This window comes from Trematomus bernacchii, unplaced genomic scaffold, assembly GCF_902827165.1.
Source record: "Trematomus bernacchii unplaced genomic scaffold, fTreBer1.1, whole genome shotgun sequence".
Classification (NCBI taxonomy): Eukaryota; Metazoa; Chordata; class Actinopteri; order Perciformes; family Nototheniidae; genus Trematomus; species Trematomus bernacchii.
Window position 1 is genome coordinate 6,072,316 of NW_022987851.1, and position 21,016 is coordinate 6,093,331.

Below are 21,016 nucleotides of genomic sequence, written 5' to 3' on the forward strand. Positions count from 1 at the left end.
TAAGTGAAATAGACATAAGAAGGTAGATCATGTGCCCAAACACCTAACTCAGATGTCAAAATGCACTTCAACTCTAAATATACACTCAAACCTACCATACATATAGAGACAGATCTCTGTTCAGATATTCCAACTCTATATTGAATTTAACAGATCTATTAAGTTGCTCTGTGGGGTGAATCTATAATCAGCTCAACTGGCAACCAGACTCTCAAAAGATTATTACAGTGTTTTACAATGTTTCTTAATATTACTTACTCAAAGAAAGTTGTCCATCCATTTTCATTCGTCTTAGTTGCAAGGAGTCCTGAGCTTCCGTGGTAGGTCATCACAGCCAGCTCTTGACCCTGTGCAGTCACTGATTTAAGGGCATTGTTTGTGCCAATGGTGAACCAGAATGTCTGCCCATCGGGGGCCATCAGCCACAGAGGCATGCCCGTCGTGTCTCGCCGAATGTTCACTATGTTTTTATTCTTGTCAGTAATGCTACTCAGATCTCCTGCTCCTGTGTAGGTCAGATTGTAGAGGTGGTCTCCTGTTGTCAGACTTTGAGTGAAAATGTGGCTGCCGTTGGAGTCGAACAGATAGAGTTCATCGTGAATGGGAGAGGACACTTCATACATGCTGAGGGGATTCAGATAGGGCTTGTTTTTGCGCACAAAGCGGATACGGATGTTGCCCAGATCTGCAATGTATAGCTCTCCATCCGGACACACCGCGAGAGACGACGGTGCATTCAGCTTAGCATCCTTGGCATAGCCTTCGTCTCCAAAGTAACAGTCACAGTTGGCATCATTCTTGCAGTCACAGCCACTCGGTGCCCCTGCAACCAGAGAGATCTCTCCATTGGTGGACACTTGTCGTACTCTGTTTATTTTCTTTTCATCTGACTCAGCAATGTACAAAACACCAGTGTGGGACACTGCTAGGGCATTGGCGGACTCCAGGGTGGCATGTATGGCCACTTTGCTCAGGAGGAAATGGTCAATACCAGGCACTTGGCAGTGCATGGGCCGGCCTGCAACAATACGGACTTGATGGTTTTCTGAGATCTGGAGTACTACATTGTTGTCCAGGACGAACAGGGAGTTGTCCATGGGACTCACTGCCAGGTCTGTGGGCCACTCAAGACGCACCTAAGAGCAAGAAAACACAACAAGAATATCAGCTTTAGGTCAGAAAAACAGACCATACTCTTATTGATCCACATAGTTTTCACTTTATCAGACATAACAGTCCCTTGAGGGAACAATCATTGAAAAGTGCTTACAAAAAAGATAGGCTGCTGTGGAAAAGGTGGGCTATCTCATAGCTTACGCTGGAAGCAAAAACATTATTTGAAACGATTTATTATCTGATAAGGAGGAAAACAGCAGCTTTGGTACTGTTAAAAGGGAAGCACAAAACATAATTTTGAAGATCAAAGATGATAGCAGTGGTGCTGAGGGAGCGCATAACAGGAAGAGATCTATAAAAAAATCAGATTAACCTAAAAAATCACACCGTAACTGTTGGTGAGAACTCTGTACACACAGGACTGTATCTTATACCTCCACCCTGTCACCATTTTTCCTTTGCTCTGGGTTATTCATTTTGTGATGACAAGAGATAGCATGAGTCCTTGAAAAGAAAGTGGAGCACACTTACCAAATGAAAGTACAGCCTGCCTTTGGCCTCTTAAATGATGACCTATTGTTATGCTAACAATATATCAGGCTTTTAACAAATTGAAATGATTGGATTCATCCAATTTACCGGCCTCCCTCTCTCTTATGATCGCAGGGGACCCCTTGGGAACATAATATGAAGTGCCATATTTCAATAGAAGCCTTGAGGCACAAACAAAGGCAGGTTCAGATTTGGCAAGCCATTAAAAAAGAGCAGCCTTAGCATTGTTTTGGATACTTTGTACTAGAAGTGGGTGATGTGAAGGTGAATGAATGTTACTCTGGTTAACTAATTTGTCATAATGACCTGGAAATGCAACTACAGGGAACTGGGAAATCTCCTGAGCATCAGGTCATGTGTACTTTGAGGATCATATTACACTCTTAAAATAAACAAAAGTTGTATGAGTAGTAGTCTTAAAGAAATAGACAAATGCAACATGCTGAGTTCATCTGTGAGGACAATAGAGATGGTATCTACCTACTGTGGTTAAATAATACATTCTTTCTTTCTCTTTTTTATTAAGCTTTGTTATGTATTTGATTAGGCTGTACTTCTTGGAAAATAAAGTAATAGTAAAAAGTAAATTCACCAAAAGCCTTTAAATAAAAAGGAAGGTTTCTTACTTGCAAATTCAAGAGCTTGAGGATTACAAGGCCTTGAGAAAAAAATGTTTTCATTGAATAATTTGGGAAAACAGTCAAGACTGACTCATTAGATTTAACTTATTTTGACATGCTACTCTGCATTACATGGCACAAAACACAGGCGTCATAAAATACAAAATATTAAATTCAGTAAAGCACAGAACAGCAGGTTGCTAACAGCCAAAAGCTTTCATGCCATATATTGTCTTTTATTTATCTGTTTTGGGCACATATCCCTAAATATTTCATCTGAATATGACAAATGTGTCTCTGAAGGTGATTATATAACTCCTAGCATTGGTCATGTTTTTGAATCCCTGACACTCTTTACCAGCATAGTAGTTGACCACTTTCAATAAAAAAAACGATTTGAGCATCACACACAGCTCAAATCCCATAAACCTCCCATCCTCCCCCCCCCACACACAACTGATGAGGTTTATATAACGGGACATATCTTGGGCCACATACAGTACAACAAACAGAGGACAGGCAGTGGATACATGTCATCTTTCAGTGAGCAGAAAATGCATTTACTTGGGAAATGAAGGGGAGACTTTAAATTCCTTAAAACCTATTCCTTGTCAACACTGGTGGTTAAATATTTCATGAGCCAGAGTGTGGAGTGGCTCGGAGGAGCTGCCTGTAAGGAGGTTTTCACGCCACTCTGACTGATGAGGGGATATTTCCCGAGCTGCTGTCCCATATGCTGTAACCCGATCATACCCTCCCCGTTATACAGTGGGGCAGCTGTCAGTAATGCCTGTCTGACACAGCAGCCTCCAGCAAAAAAACACAAAATGTGCTTATTAGCCAAGGAAGCACGTCATGGATTTGCACCGACACAACAGTTATTTTTAAATGTATTTGAACTTGTATTAGATAGATAGATAGAATTGGAGGGATGAAACCCTCTTTAATGGTCACACATGCAGAGCACACAGCACACAATGACATTTGTTCTCTGCATTTAACCCATCCTAGTACCAGGAGTCTAGTACTAGGAGCAGTGTAGCACCATATTGTCCTTTTCCATTAGCAGTCTCTTCACTATTTGCTCATACCAGCATGATGTCTGCCAGGAGAAGAGTGACAAGACTTGAATTGAATGTCACAGTCAGAGGCTTGATAAAGCCCTCTGAAGCTGCTAATACACTTTAAATATTTTAAAGTGATCTTGTTTCAATACATGGTTTCCCTCTGTTTAAGTTTGAATTCAGCGGGGAAATGCAAGGACGATTTACAAGAGAAACATACAATGGAGCAGACTCGTTTTAAGAACAGCAAGGGCGAAGACTTTGGTATAAACAAATGAAGAGATTGTCGAAATAGGTCAAACTCTTGTCCTATCGCATGATAATACAAAGCTGAACATGGCACATACTGTAGGGAGTGTGCACACAGTAAGCTCAGAAAAAACCTTATTATTTTTCTCTTTGTTGCATGGCAACATTTTGAACTCAAGCTAGGGAAACATCTTTTTGTCAGGATTTGCACACACTTGTGTCCTTTCATGATAATACAAAGTTAAAAGAAAGAAAGATTACAGAGGTGCACATCGAATAAGAAAGGACTTCTACAGTACGCTCTCTGCACAGATGGCACTGCAAGAAAACAACAACCTCATCAGAGGAGAGCAGGAATTGTGACATTATTTCATGCCTGGAACAGGTGAGGTACAGAAGTAATGACCACTGCCATGAGCTTTCTCCAGAGAAACTCTGGTCCTAAGTGAGGGATTGGGGAGTGTTTGAAGTAGGAAGCTACGTGCCCTGGATGCATTTTTAATGGATGCTTTTTACTGTCTGAGTGTCTCTGGCAGTGCTGGTGCGATTTGTCATCGTTGTACAGCTGCAGTCAGTCTGCTTGTGTCCTGGCTGCTGGATGGTGAGCATCTATAGGCGCTTGTGTTTGCTTGTGCGCAGGGGGGTAAGGGAGCAGCAAGCACAGGTCAGGAAGGGGGGTGGAGTTCCCCGGGGTTGGAAATGGGCAGCTGGAGGCTTTGCTCCCTCTCCTGAATACATCATTTCACAGACACACAGAAAGCTTCTCTGCACTGACATCTGAAGCCCCTTAGGACCGGTTTGCTAGTCTTACTCAATAACAAACACCATGGGGCTGAAACAAACTAGTGGATTGTAAATCATATTTTACCATTAAGGCCCTGGAATGCTCATCTCATGGGAGTAAATCTAAAACAAGTATGGAGTTTTTTTTTATTATAAATGACTACTACAGTATGGCAGGTATATCCAAACAACTCCTATGTACTTGCATTGAAAAAAAATGTTTCAGGAAAAACAGCCATGCAAAGGCTGCTGGGGTATGCAAAGTATCTTCACCTCCAAAGCAAGTCACTGAGCTAGAGAGCGATGTGACCTCGGAGCAGTGTCCTTGCCTGGGGAATGTGCTCTGTCTGAGGTAGCAGTCTGCTACATATGTGTGCATCAGTGAACATGTGTGGGTGAATCTAGAGCCACTGAGGTTACAGGTCACCCTCATCATCCCCCTACAGCTATAGGTCAACGGCCCTTTGCATTTGGTGCTGTGTGGCCCCTTGACACGTACATGTGAGCTCCGGGACTACAGTGCCACCTCTGATTTCAGCATGGCTCTATATGCCAGTGCTATGTTTATTCCAGCTTCTGTGTGTATCAAGAACGTGTATTTGTATTGTGTTTATAATTATATTTTATATACATATAATACAGCCATACATCATTTTTCGTAGCATTGATTTGAGCAAATCCATACAATCCTTGGTCTGACCCTACTCACGTGAATGATCAAAGTTTTGCAAAAAATAGCTGAATCCTGTTAAGATAAGATGTGCAATATATGTGCATGTGTTTCAAATATACAATAAATTCCTTATAAATTACACAGTTTATTGTATTTTTTGTGTATTTACATCTTCTGTTGTCACATTGGGTTTTTATGTTTTAAACTGTCTTGCTAACAAACTTCCTCTTGCGGAGTATTACAAATCTGAGCCCAACTATTACTGGCAGTGGAATCCAAACAAAATGCTAGATGCCCGCAGGCTCTAACTGCCTAACTCTACCTCAGTATATTGTTTAAGTCCTGAGTATTTGAAAAGCTGGCCTCATGCAGACGATAAACAAATGGGAATCGGAACTAAGCCCATATTGGGATGTCGGCCGCCTGACCGGGGTTATTCAAGGAGATGGGAGTATGTTGAGAGACAGGAGAAAACACATTCTGCTGGCCAGGTCAGAGAGGTCGTACCTGAGAGATGTCCATCACAGCATCGCAGCTGAGAGGTCGGGCAGAGGTCAGGTCATTGAAGCCCAGAACAGTAGAGATGATACCATTCTGATCAATCCTGCGAATCATGGTCCCATCCACAAAGAAGATAACACCGTACTTATCCACCGTAATGCCTGCAGATAAAAAGCCCCCCAACGGACACAAGAGGAAAATATCCATCAGTTGTTTTGTTTATCTGAGACTTAAAGTGAGGACAGAGAACCACTAAATGACAAGTAAGTGCTATTCACTGCAATACAAATTAAAGAATAATCACTGCAATGAAAGCTAATGCGAAGATTGATTTTTTTTAATCAATATTAGAGAACAATAGACATGAAGTATATGAAGAGTACTGTTTTTATTGATTCAATTAAACCTACAATTTCATCAATAGAGTCCCTTTATCTCATGTTCCCTCAGCCCAAAACAAACAATGGAGCTGAAATAACTACATGCAAATCTCTGTATTTTTGTATTACTTCAGGGTGTGTCACACAATATTCAAGTAGCTATGAAACATCTAGTCTAGTAGTCACGGCAACATTTTCTATTTGTATGACGGACTATAATGTGATGCACATTTCAGAGGGACTTGAGTGTTATTTCAGTACATATGAATCACAATGTCATCCCCATGGAGGACAACAAGTAAGCATGTGATCTGGTGACTAATGCATCATCCAAATATGGAAGCATCAAGACCAAGAAGACCCCAGGAAACACAAGGGAAAGCATGCCATCAAAAATATATGTTCTGTTTTAAAAATAACCGAAGCTAGTTAGGCCAATGTGTCCAGCATTAAGTGATGGAGGTATGATTGTTTACGGCATGAATCCTGAAGTGTATTGATTTAGCCTTTGGGAATACTGTCTTTAATTATCCAGCAATCTAGTCTAATTAAAAAAGGAAGCAAGACCACCAACTGACTTGGGATGTCACTCTACATTGATTATAATAACAACGAAAACAATACCTCTGGGGTTGGTGAGAGTGGCCTCAGCAGCTTTTCCTCCATCCCCGCAGCGAGTGTCATCGTACGGGAGACACTGGTCACCTGTGCCCGCCACCAGCTCCAGGTTCTTTGCCACATCTTTCACAACATTCAGGGACTTCACCTTGAACACCTTCCTGCTGCTGGTGTCCGACAGGTACACGGCGCCGTTCACTGGACTGGTTGCCAGGTAGTACTTGTGAGCAGGGCTGTTGCTGAGGAGGGGAAGAGAGAGGACCAAGCCAATGGAAGTCAATAAAGCTGGATGCAGCTACAGTGCTTTCAATAAGGAACATTGTTTAATACAATTAAAATGGATTCAAAAGCCATTAAGAGAGTCAATTGGGCACAATTACAGTTTAAACCACGGACATGGGAAAAAATAGAATGAGATTAAACATGGCAAAAGAGAATGAGATTAAACATGACATAATGGTGGAGTTTAGACCTCATGTACAATACAGTCAGCTTTGTTAGAAATCCCTGTTGTCAAAAGAGGGTGAAAACTCCTGTAGCCTATAGATTTATACACTGAAGACATATTATGTGAAAATACTGTATACGTAGACACATATGTGTAGTTTCTTTCAAATGACTGGAACAATAGCAATGCTGGGGGTTATAAAGAGTAAGGAAGACAAAGACAAACGAGGGTCTATTGGGACTACGTCATTGGGGAACATTGGATTCTTTACAGAGATCCTAATTACTCCCCCATCCCTAACCAAAAGAATCATTGTGATAGATCTGTCTCATACTGTAGCAGTTGCCTAGTTATGGCTAGAAGGAGCACAGACAAGTATATGTTCTGTCTCCAATGGGGCTTTCTCTACAGAAACAAATCCAAAACTGAAGCCTCATTCCAAACACACCATGCATCCATGAGGTAGATATTCTAGTGTAGGAAATAATATACTTTTAAACTTCCAACTAAGTCAGCAAAGTAATCCCTCATATCCACAGGAGGTTGCCCAACCTGTCAGACATAGAGACACATATAACCAATCCTGCTGTGGTGGTGATGCACACAATCTATTAGCAATCTCCTGTCAGAAAAGGTGTCAGCAAACACAGCAAACAAAGATGACTGAAGAGAAATCCATAGTTGTATAAATGAAGTGACACAGAGGACTATTTTTTCACAAAAACATCTTAACTGAATAGAATAAAAAACATTATCTCCTGCTGAAAAATCAATCCATGACAGATTGTAAGTAAAACTTCCAAGCCCACTGGTACCATACACTGCTGGATGCTATTGACTCTAGGCAGGTCAAATCCTATTTTGTATCCACCTGATATGACTGACAGATTTGACAGTTTTCAGTGCGCCCATTACTACAGTACATAGAACACATTGTACTTGGACACATGTTCTTCCAGACATGAAACACAGCGGACGTTTAGATGAGTAACTGAACGTCAGAACTGTATTATCAACAATTTGGCAAATCTACAAAGATCTACAAGGGCCATTGTGGGTTAAAATAAATAAATACGAAATTAGGGGAGGCAGGTTATATTCCAATAAAGAACTCTGACTGTAAAAACAAATTACATAATCTATGATATTTTGAAGTCATAATTTCGGGAGAAAATGCTCTTGTCCACCACATGCTTGACTTTGCAAGGTTGGATTTACTAACCAAATTATACCTTGTAATCCGGTTTAGCCATAATGAAATAGCTGGATTTTAGCCCGGAATCAACATATTGTAATTAGCATCTGTGTGGCATTCCCTGTTAACAATATGCATCTGTGGTGTGATGGGCTTGATCAACTTTGCAAAGTGAAGCAATTTGTTAACTTCGAAAAATGTGGAGGTGTGTTCCCCCTTTGCCCCCATTTATTTTTTGTGTTATCTACATTGCCCCCTATATGACATCATATTAATCTAATAAATTATTAAATAATTTAGAAATTATCCGTAAAAAAATGTTGCAACCATTTGCTGGTTCCACCTGAACAAATATTTTCAGCTTCTCCCTTTTGTTGCTAAGCAGTGTAGTGTTTAGCACCACCTTAAAGATGACCAGAGTCATCAGGGCAGGCTAGAGCTCAGTTCTGCCAGTCCTAATAAGCATTACAGAGAAACCTGTCAGCAGGGTGTCATTCAAAGTGGATTAAGATAGAATTTCAACTATAACCTTGAGGGTTCTTTAGGGCTTATGTTCTGCACAACAGTGCCAAAGCTTATGTTTTTTATAATACAACAAGAAGAAAGACTAGTGGGTCTGTGGAATTGTCAACTCTCATACATAATTTTAAATGACAATTGACCTTCAATGAATCAGTGATGACAGGGCACTGCAGCACACCTCAGGCACACATGTCACAAACAGCCCACTGACCCAGCTGACTGATATGACGGCCTACAGTACATTCCAGGTACAGCTGAATGTCTGAGAGAAACCACTGCTGTCACAGAGTGGCTCAGTAGCAAGCCTCAATAACTGGATACTACTTTGCATTATATCTGCCATGTGCAATCAGCTGATAGCTTATCAGCTTCCAGTCACATGTAGAACCGTGTTTGTCCCCCATAGTGTTTGAAACTATGAGGCGTTATTCCCTGACCTTGAGCTACGGCCATATACTCCATCTATATTCACTGACAACATCTAGTTTGTAGAAGATAATTGGATTTTGCTGCATGCTGGCGCGGCAACGGGGGGAGCATGGTTGGAGTGGATGGGGACATCCTTAGTAGGGGGTCAATGAACATTGCAGTGAGATCACCCACCTCACCATCCTATCGCTAGCTCACACATGAACAGCAGGCAGCCACCCGTTTCATACATGATGTGTGTTCCTACATACATTTATCTTTTGATTATGCACATGTATTTTGGGTATTGAGAGCGAAGGGACAGAGCGTTAGAGATTCTTTGCGTTTGCTATGAGGATGTTTCTTTAGTTATTGAACACACAAATAATTTTGTTCTGCAGAAATACAAGATTAAGATATTGCGTAAAAAGCAATAGAGGTTTTTTTTTGTGGTCCTCTGAAAATAGAGGTCAGTGACCAGCATCACTTGGCTTTTCATCCTCAGTGTGACTGCAATGTTCCTCAGCTGAAGTCATGCATGGTATCAAACGACCACATGCCACCTGCTAAATAAAATGAGGTTGTATCTTTATATCCTACGCCAATGAGAACATCTACACCGAGTTACCATTTTATTATTTTCACCTGACATCATATTTTTAGGCTTTCTATTGAAATGTCAGAAAGGTGTTGATTTAAATCTGTATTTTTGTTTACCTGTCGTATGCAGTGCAATTAAACTATCGGGGCAACATTTGCTTTTAAGTATAAATCAACACCATAAAGCACTGTCTCCCAATGACTGTACAATACTTTAAAACCTCTCTGACAAGAAAAACAAAAACCGATGTGTTTTATAATGGCTGGGTTTCTTGCAATAACTTTCTAGACAGCACGCAAAAGTTACTGGTGCACACGAGAAACTAACTCACATTTTCTTTTTCTCAGAGGCTCTGTAGGGTTGCATTTTGTGCCATAATTAAAAAAATCCCTCAAAAATAATACCTGTAACTTTTTAAACTGGCGTATTCAATATCTTAATTCTTCTAAACTGATTGTTGTTTTTTAAGTCTTGAATTACTGTTTGCTGTTGCTTGTTTTTAATTATGCTCTGTAAGGTGTCCTTGAGAGCTTTGAAAGGCGCCCATAAATAAAATGCATTATTAAAGTTGTTTTTAATCCTAAGGGAAAGTGCCTCTACTGAGCGACCAATCCATTGCATTTGCTCTTTAAATTCACACTTACAGATGCAAAAACACTCTAGTGAACAAGGCACTGAATCTAGAGATAAAGCAAGCTCATAAACCAATAATAAACTACTAAATCCAAGCTTTATGGAGATGAAAATGATGCAGTCAGCCAGTCAGTATTATACGATATAATATTCTCGCTGCTCAAAAGTGTGTGTCTAAAATTGGTTTGAAAGGGCACTTCGACATCAAGTATGTGGACTGTACCCTTTTCTATATTAATTTAAGCAAATACTGTGAGGCTTACCTATGCCTGAAGTCTTTATTTCTGTTTGCCAAGAGCAGCAGGAATTGAGAGAGAAAGGAGAGAAAATGTTATTTGTTAGTGAAGAGATAGAAAATAACAAAATAACACTTGTTAGTGGACAGAATTAATTATAAGAGAATCATAACAACACATCATATTCTGTATCTATAAGTCAAACCTTCTTTGCTGACATTTAAAAACACATTTATCTTTTTCCTGCTCTGTTAGGAACCCATTACATTGTCCTCATCCCTATAAGGGCCAACTCCTCCAGCTGATACAGGTGGAGGAGACAGGCAGGACCATCAATCCTGGGCCTTTAGGGCTTTTCTGTCTATCTCTATCAGCCTCTGTGCTTTATGACCTGTGTGCAAGCCCATCTGAGCTCATGGTCCTCAGTGAATGTTAGCAAGCTACTCCTCCGTTACCTGAGCTCCAGGACGCTGGTGACATTCCCCGTGTTGAAAATCCTCCTCACATAGTTGAAGTCGCCCACATACAGACTTCCATCCGAGCCACAGGCCAGAGCCACAGGAGCCAGCAGCTTGTTTCCGTCAGCGAGGCCATTACAGCTGGGGCAGGAGATGCTGCGCCTGCGCCCGTTCCCCATCACACTGCCGATCACAGGGGGCTGCTGGGAGATGAAGACGTTCTCCCCATTGCCCATGTGAAGAATACCTGATGAGGGCACAGGAAAGAAAAACGTTAAACCGGCAATCTGTTTTGGTCGAGCCTATTTGAGGCATAAATGCAAGTGCTGACTTGTGGATCATTGAAAACAGATGTGACATAGAAGTTACAGGTATTGCAATTTATGTAACCAGACCCCCTCTGGTTACATAAATTGCTTGAACGTTTGACAGTTAAATCAAGTTTTTTTATATTCTTTGTCATGTAGCAGTGTTTCTAAATACGCCATGTAAGGCATTCAGGTTAGTTCCCTCCAAGAAAAACAATTATTCAATAGGCTTAATGATGCAGCACCTTTTATATGTGATCAATGTCAGAGATCGTTTTAAGGGGGATTTAATCCTGTCCATGTGTAATTCACCAAACTATACAAAAGTATAGTCATACAGATAGTAATAAACTAAACAAAAATGAAATATGGTACCATTAGCAACTGTTGACTGTCATTTTACTACAGTGATCATAAAGGTTGCTCCAAATTAGCTAGGTTAGGTTAGGTATGTCTACGTGCATGTATACAATCCTAAATTGTTAAGAAAATACACTTTATTGTATAAGCCAAAAGTTCCTACATAATTATGTTCGCACAATATAAGTTTGGATCATACAAATTATACAATACTGTTTGAAGTTTTGCTGAAATAAAACAATGTAATGCTCTTATGCTGCTTGTCATTTTCTCCTAGTGACCAAAGATTGTTTATTGCAGTTTCAAAAGTACAAATGATGAACATTTTGAGGTCTGCGAGTGCAACTCCGCCACAACTGGAGCCATTCAAATGAATCTGTGTGCCAGTGTTTGCACTAAGAGTACTCTATCGTCTGTTTTAACGGGTGGAAATACAATTTCACGCCAAATGGGTGCCAAAAAGCCCTTTGGCAAAAGAGGAATACCTTCGAGCTAGAAAATTACCACCCAGTCACAATAACGAAAAAATTGACTTGCCCCGATTAAAATGGCATTGTGCCTCCCTTTCTAACTCCACATGAATATAAATGGAGCCGTACGAGTTCAGTTCACATGCAATCATTCAGGCATGTACCCACACACACATACACACTATGTTTCCATTAGTTTTGCCAATCTACTCTTGGAAAATGTTCAAATATGTTAATGTGAAGATGTTCCCGCTGTCCAATCAATGTAATCATATTTGAAATTCAGCATCTGCATGTCTGTGGTGGTTTTATGCTTCTGATGGTGACCTGAGTTCTTTGAGCAGCACAACATTTGGTCTATTAGAAAAGATCAGCCAAGCATCTCCTTCCTGGGACTTGATTTAATCTTAGGGGCTGCTGCTGCTGGGAGTAGCAGACTGACAGCAATTTAATTAGGGATGATTCTAAAAATGCTGGGCATGAACAAGACATGGAGGTGCCAAAACGGGGGAGTCGGGTGGAGGAACTGGCAGTGCAGGTGGTGAGGGGGCAAGTAGCAGCTCTCTGCCTCACCCAGACAGCACATCCAGACTCAGCAGGTTCAGTGTGACAGATCCAAGTGCCACCTTCCTGGGCACTTTTCTTATAAGTATGCTTCATCTCCTCTGATGAGCGCTTCCAGACACAAACAGACTGTGAAGCCTAGCTACTGACAGCTAGCCCCTAAGTCTTTTCTCTCTTCATTCCCACTCCTGCCTTTCCGGAGTAATTTGATGGCAATAACAAAATTGACCCTGCTCGCCTAAAAGTGGACAGCTGTAATAAAAAAGTCAGATCTATCTGATGCAACATGACACTGCTGAATTGGAAAAGCCTCAAAAAGGCAACAGACAGGGAGAACAATTCAATGTTACACTAAAAGCACCGTCTTAGGCACTGAGCGGACAAGGTGGTACTTATCTGCTGTCTTGGGTACATGCAGAATGATGTGTGTAAAATACAATAGGGAGCGGCAAACAACAATGTTCCACCTTAACAAATGGCACAGTATGATTGAGTCATAAGAACATTTCATTCCATAAGACCAGTGGTGGAAGAAGTACTCAGACTTCTTATTAAAGTTAAAGTAGCACAACTAAATTGTAAAATTCCTTTATTAGAAGTAAAAGTATTGCATTCAAAATCTTACTTAAGTAAAAGTACAAAAGTATCAGCATCAAATTATACTGAAAAATGCAAGTAAAAGTAGTTGTTATGCCTAAAGGCCCATTTCAGAATCATGTATATGAAATGACTGGATTATGATCAAAGGTGATAGAAATACTCAGATCCTTTACTTAAGTAAAAGTAGCAATACAGTAATGTCAGAATGCTTCATTACAAGTTAAAGTCCTACAAGTACTAATTCTGCAGAAACATTTCCTCCATATGTGATATATTACTATATGTACTACATTATTGGATTTGTATTATTATTGTTGCATCAAGTAGCATTTGACTGTTGTAGACAAACAAAGTTTTGATACAGAAATGAATGATTTCAAGAACTATAATGTAATGTTTTACTTTCATATACCTTAAACTAGTTTAATTTTTCACAACATCTTAATGTGAAAAGTCACTTAGTTATTAAATAATACAGGATTTAATCAATGCAGTGGAGTCAAATTACATTATTTCCCTTTTAAATAAAGTGGAGTAAAAGTCTAAAGTTACTTTAAATAGAAATACTCAAGAAAAGTACAAGCACTTCAACATCTTATAAAAGTACAATTTGTTACTTTTCACCAGTGCATAAAACTAAAGGAATCCCTGTTAGTTAAATGACATTTTAATAAAACAAATAAAATGTAATTATTTATTAGAAATGTGTACTTGTATTAATGTACAGTAGGAGTGAGACACAATGCTGGTACACACATGTATTTTCCTTGCTGTGATTCTAAAATTGAACAGTTTTAATAAATAATGTGTACACAAATATATTATTTTTTACAGTTTTAATGAATGAGTGGTTGTGAATAGAATTGGAGAAGAAAAAAAAGTAGTTGACTCACCACTCTGGATATTTAAAGCGTGGTGCTTGTCAATAGTCCATCCTCCCAGTTTGGAGGCAATGGTTTCGTAGCCCTGGAGAACAGCAGTCCTCTTCTCCCAGAGAATAAGGTCTGGACATGACTCATACTCAAATCCCACAGATACTAGAGAAAGAAGCAAGGATACAATTAGCATTAGTAAACCACACATGTTCTGGATACAAATACATCTACATGAATTCCATGTAATATACACTTGAAGCCTTACCAAAAGCTTCAGACAGGCCATAGACCTTCTGGCTGTAGACGTCAGTCTTGTCCCAGACAAAGTAATACAAGAGGTTTGGAGCTGCAGGAAACCACTTTCTGAAGAGCCTGCCTTCCACAGCCACCATAAGATGAACCTTCATCAAGTTGAAAGGGATTGAGGTGTGGCTGAGGGTCACTCTCAGTATTGACTTGTAACCTGGAGTCCTGCTGCTTAAATACCCAAGATTAATATCCGTCCCTGGTATGGGGACTTCCTCCTGCAGAGACTATGGATGAAACAAAAAAACAAAGCTTATAAATGACGGAATGAAAACATAAATCCTTAAGCCAGCTGAAAGGAATTGTATATCCTAAAGAGCTTAGAAATCTATTTTCTTCAGTGTTGGTGTGTCAGGATTAATAACAAGCCTTTGTGTGTCCTTTTTTTCACGCAGATTATCAATTTGTCAATCCTTTGGTCAGTGGCCACTACCACCTTTTTTCACATATTTTTCATTGCCTTGCCTCCCACCAAATATATGGCTCCGAGGGAAGATAAGAGCGTCAATTAGAGGACAATTATTTTCATGCATTACAAGGAATCCAATGAAGGATTTCTTCATTATGTACTCCAGTGAGTATTTCATTATTGAATTATTAATAGTAAGCCCTTCATTAGGACAACAGTCTTCCCTGCAATCCATATGACAATGGCATTACAAGATTGCCCTTGGGGCCGGAGCTTGTGCAGTCCGATACGTGGTGGCCTTGGGAGTTGTCCTAATGTAAGACCTACAACCTCCTGATGATACAACAGTAGGTCAGCAGCTGTTGTACATTGCTCATATTTAGGATCAAGAGTCGACAGCAAGGGTTTGATTGAACAACTCTCTGCTTTGATTTAGTGACCTCTGTTTGTCTCCTCAGAATAAAATGTAAAGTAAAAATGTAAATAGCTAATAGCCTCGGTCAGAGGACACGTCACTTATGACATGTTCCTTTTTAAATGTTCACAGAGTGTGGCCATGCCTGGTTAATTCCCTTTCATAAGGACAGGCTTGAATTGGGTGATGCTCCTTTATGATGTTCCTACAGCTCTTGGGATAGCAAATACAGGGCTTCCATAAATAGACAGGACTGCATAGTAAATTCACTGATATGCCATAAATCATATCGAACAAAGTTGGAGACAAAGTAATTAGAAGGGCACAGAGATGCCTGCTAGAGATACAGTAGCCACACTTTCACCTGCACACAAAGGCTCAACACATAGACACATAGCCAAATATAAAAATATATAAAGTTAAAAAAGACAAAAGCAAATCCTTTACACTGGTACTCGTATGCCTAGTCTAGTAGACTACAACCCAGGAGAAATTAAAAATGTCCAGGCTGTTTTCTGTGAGTCAGGTAATCATCATCACTCCGCACTGAGACAGTACAATGCACATTGTAAATTGTCCAAGTTCCGCAGACCAATTACACCGGAGAGATAAAATCACAGCACTGCCATGAGCCACAGTTACTATTACACTTGTACTTGATGAACAGTCTTCAGGGGGCTCCCCCAGATGTGTGTCATGAATCATTTGGAGGACAGACCCATGTAGATCACATCCTGCAGGGCAGTGAAGAGGGGGGGGTGGGGGGTAGTTACCTGGATTTCGGGTACGACGGTCCGCCTCTCGGTGCAGGAGCCGGCGAACGCGGTGAGCGGCGCCGGGGAAACCACGGGGCTCGGCCTGGTGAAGCTGCTCAGGTCACAGCTAGGGATATCATTTTCCTCATGCCGCATGACAATGGTATCCATGACAAAGAAGCGTCCCCATGGCAACCAGAGAGTGTGCTCCTGGGTGATGAATGGAGAGCGCTCAAAGTGCAGGGCTATGGCTATGCCCCCATTGGTCACCAAGTCAAAACTGGAACACAGACGTGCACACAGTGTCAGAGAGGATAAATGTTGACTCGCATACAGAGAAGATGGATTATATATTTTTCTAATAAATACAGTGACAATTCCCATTAGCAATGCGTGTAATCTGCTGTGTGTTGAGGATTAAGCCATGCAACAATTTACTGTGAATATAATGACTGTTTTCTAATTAACGGTAGTTATAACAGATCAAACCTTAATACATTCCATGTTTTATTAAATTAATGCTTTGAAAGGATTTGTATTCCAGTATATAGCATCTTTTAGGCAGACAAAGGCTAAAAATACAATGGGATTAATCACAATGTTAGATCCGCATTTCTTAATACATCTCATAATCTGTAGATTTTCTTTGCTGAATGGAAAATAGTAGATGTCTGCTATAAATCCAGACATGGCTGTTTCACCCCCATCTGTGTGTAATGCACTGCGCCTGTGCTCACATTTATACATGTGAGAGAAAGAGATTTGTGCTGCAGGAGGGAGGCAGCCGCCACTTCTCTATCGATCCCATAGATGAAGGCTGTCCACTTTAACATCAGTCTAAAAGCCCTGCAATGCAATCCCCTCCACTGTTGAATTTAAGGGCCTCTGCCTCTGGTCTGACTTGAGAGAGTCTCAGTAAACAGCCTGCTCTGGCCATTTCATCATCTGTAACTGCTGCCTGGCTATAACAGCATGCCTGCACCTGTGCCCAGTTTCTGCACTTCTTGTCACTTCTTTCTAAGAGCCAATTAGCACCTGGTCACCTATAGGCCCCTGGGACAGGGCCGCATCGCACACAGGAAGTATTTTTACCAAATTACAGGGAAAAGAACCAAATAGTGGCCTCGAAATAAGGCAATATCCCCTGATTTAAGGTATTTTAAATAAGCTTCCAAGTCTAACCTGCGTTAAGGCTAAACATCTGATTGGCTATTTTTGTTTTGCCCTTGTCTGGGTGTGAGGTTGTCCACTAGCGGGGTGGCGCAGACAGGATAGGGGTCGTGACAGTCATTCGCTTGTGTAGCCATGATCCGTCAGGAGCCGTACACCTGCAGCCGGTTAGTCTGCATGACACCTGGCAGGCTAAGGCTACGCACGCTCATAACACTTCTGTACAGATAGCCATGGGCATCGTGGCCAATCGATGCAGGGATTCACTGGCTGTTATCAATCATGACAACAGCCTTAAGCCATGTGACAAAACGTATAAAGCTACAACAGCCTTTCTCACTTGTGCCCTCAGGGAATGCATCAGGCTCAAGGAGTTAACCCTGCCAATGAATTTGGCGCGGCTTATACAAATTACAGCTGATCATAGGGAGGCGTGTGGTGCAGTGGGTTGTGCGTTGGTGTTCGGATCAGGGGGTCACAGGTTCAAACCCCACTGCAGTCAGCATGTCGTTGTGTCCCTGAGACACTTCACCCCAAATTGCTCCTGTGGGGATTGCCCACAGTATTGAGTATGTAAGTCGCTTTGGATAAAAGCGTCTAACAAGTGACATGTAATGTAATAAGTTCTCAGCCAGTGTACAATTATACTGGGATGGACACGATCTACTTGATGTTAACGTAAACCAAGGACACATACGTTTAGTAAAAGTGAATAAAGACAGTATTAATGCTTAAGTAATAGCTGAAGAGGCACTTAAGCTCTAGTGTAGCCTCAAATACAATATTCTTGTGCACTTATAAACTAATATAACACATAAGCATTTTGTCAAGGGTGCCCATTGTCTACATAAAAAACGTAAGGACAAAACACATACAAAGGATAGGATATTATAAGTACATGTGAGATGTGGACATCACAGCACCCTTTTTGGGATATTTTTTTACAAACTGCCAAGGGGCCAAGTGTATACTGATTTCCCATTTATATCATGTCTCTTGTAGAGGTTCTTCCAAGCACATAATCATTTAATAAGCTGGAATCCACGTCAGCATTCTTGTCATTATTGGAGAATAGCTTAAAAGGCAGAAAATGGCTATGCAGCTGTAAAGAAACAATGCTCAACCTCTTTTGTTTAGGCCAGAAACTTTTCAAGATAGTGGAAAAGGTAATTTAAAAGCTAAGCCCTTGGACAATAAAGAACACATCATAAAAATGAGTTGAGACAGCTTTCCCATTTCTAAGTGGCTGAACAGGTGCATTTCTGATTTCACGCTGCACTGAGCCGGTTTACAGTGATTGCAGGGGAGTTGCAGGAGACTGGGCATGTTTACAGGCAAACCTGGGAGATGGAGTAGTGTTTGCACATATGCTGGAAGGGAGAAAAACAGTATAGAGCTTTTGCAAAGGGTAGAAAAGGAGTGATGCATAAGAAAAACGGGACACGCATAAAGGGGGAAAGGATAGAGATGAAGCGAAGGCAGTGCAGTGGAAAGGACATGAGACCTAGGGTTCAAGGAACATATAGGGAAAAGTAAAAGAGTATTGCCCAGAAAGGAAGGCTCAAGGGCAGTGGAAGATTGGAGGAGGGATAGCGTGAAGGGATGGAGAAGTGAGTAAGGTGACGATGATGACGTGTAGATGAAAGATTTTTGTAAAAAAAAAAGGAGATGGAATGAAATGAGGGGAGGCAAGAATGATTAAAATCAAACAGGCGGCAAAGATGTGGGCCTTTAGAGTGTCAGTGACTGATAAAAGTGTCGGGAGGAAGTGGGGCTTGGAGAGCAAACACCAAGACATGCTCCGCTGTGATGGGGGGGCAGGGTGTGCCACTAGGACTTATAACATTACTACAACAGATAGAGAGGGATTTGAGGTTGTGACTGTGCGCAATGTGATCCAAAAACATTATTCAGAAAAGAAAATAATTCATGGAGACAATGTTACCCAATGTTCTCTTTTTCACTCCAAGAAGCACATCTAAACCAGTCTGTGGTTTTTGTTTGGATTTTTTCTGAGAAACTCTACTGGTGCCAAAGCAGCTGGCAAAGAATGGCTCAAAGAAAGCCAGGGAACTCAGACTTTTCTTCACTTCTTTCATTAGAATATTTCAACACTTTCATTCGAGGGTTTTTGGTGGTACTGCACTGAGTTCAGATACAAGGTTTCCTGTTTCTTACAGAACATATGTGGAATACAACGAGGATAGTGGAAATGTTGGTGAACATGCATTTGTTTAATTTACATAGATTTAAAACCACTACACAATTTAATAAGGTTAGGATTCATTTTCCACCATACCATCTATAGCAACAATATATTATTAAGCTACACAAAGAAGATGCAAGGCAAATTAATTGCAGGTCTGTGGCTTAAACCTTCTCTAAAGCTTCAATTGTCATATAAATAATGTCCATCGGCCCTATATAGGCCCACTGAGCTGATTTGAATTGGCATATTTTATTCTTTCCCCTCCCTGCTGCTACTGAAGCATAACTTATGAGTGTACCAGAAGGGCTTTGTTTGATTTCTCTGGGAATTGAGCCGAGAACTCCAAAATTGGACCAAATGAAAGCACAAAGCAGATCAATGGCGGCACAGTTTGCTGTGGCAACTGTGTTTTTCCCTCCCATCATTAGAACACAGCACAGTCAAACAACAGTATATATGACAATAATATAAATATCATCATCTTTAATTGCATTCCATCCATTGTTTTGGTGTGTATGTGTCTGTGTGTGAGTATGAGGAAGAGGGCTCTTACCTTCCATCCTGTCTAGTGATTGTGTATCCATAGGACGGGTTGTTGATGAAACTGATGTTGACACCAACCAGCGGTGTTCCGTCTGAGGTCACCACTTGTCCACGAATGACACAAGCATGGCTGCATGGGAGAAAGAGCAACACAGTTACAATGGTTATATATTTACAGAAAAGTAAAGAAAAAAACGAAAATACACAAGTATGGATGTTATCTAAAGTAAATACTGTATACAATAAAGCAACCAGTCATAACAGAAGCAGACCACACTTACACCTCCGAGGAAGTCTCCAAGGGTTTTTATATCCAGAATAAAAGGATAATGAGATAAGTAAGCTTTCCTTTGCTTTTTCACTAATTAAAAAAAGAGCATTTATCTTTTCCATTACAGAAGGCAGGAGAGGGAAATAATAGGACTGCAGATTGCAAGACTTGCTTGGCTGGTTATCAAGACCTTGACAGATTTCCAGACTGACACCAGGTCTCTAGCTGCATAAATTAGATCTGATCATCAGTCCCTACCAATCAATAGTGGGAAGTCTTCCAAATTCACCTCCTAATCTTACTGAACTGATGAGTGGAGACCTTGCTGTATCACGCCCCCCTTGTCGAATTCTGCCCATGTCATTAGCAAAGGCCCAACTCATGGTCAGCAACCGTTTCTGTAGTCGTTTGCAAAAAATCAGTCCCCTAACAAATACCTTACTGCCACTTTGTCATTAGACCATGGCTATTTTTAATACATTTGGGTCTTAAACACTGCCACGTACTGGAAACAATTAACACTAGCGTGTTAGTAGCTGCCCTCAACATGTCCTTACCAGAGGCAAGATCATTCACCCCACACTATCATGGTCCCCAGAAACCCACTTTTATGTTAATTAGGCCAGATCCCCTTCAGAAGACCTTGGATGTCCACCACTGCACTGTAAACAAGCAAGGAGATACTGCTCTAAATCTTTGGAATC

At 40.8% G+C, this 21,016-nt stretch overlaps 1 protein-coding gene across 1 annotated transcript in view; it reads right to left on the reverse strand.

Annotated features, from left to right (window-relative positions):
• The window catches only part of tenm4 (teneurin transmembrane protein 4), a 147,531-nt gene that overhangs the window by 22,278 nt on the left and 104,237 nt on the right, over window positions 1-21,016 (reverse strand). Inside the window, exons 18-26 of the mRNA XM_034113348.1 lie at window positions 20,052-20,171; window positions 16,138-16,399; window positions 14,500-14,767; window positions 14,253-14,396; window positions 11,055-11,304; window positions 10,627-10,647; window positions 6,563-6,795; window positions 5,565-5,719; window positions 259-1,136 (exon numbers count right to left, since the gene is read on the reverse strand). Coding sequence (XP_033969239.1) covers window positions 259-1,136; window positions 5,565-5,719; window positions 6,563-6,795; window positions 10,627-10,647; window positions 11,055-11,304; window positions 14,253-14,396; window positions 14,500-14,767; window positions 16,138-16,399; window positions 20,052-20,171 — 2,331 coding nt within the window. The remainder of the gene's footprint in view (window positions 1-258; window positions 1,137-5,564; window positions 5,720-6,562; window positions 6,796-10,626; window positions 10,648-11,054; window positions 11,305-14,252; window positions 14,397-14,499; window positions 14,768-16,137; window positions 16,400-20,051; window positions 20,172-21,016) is intronic.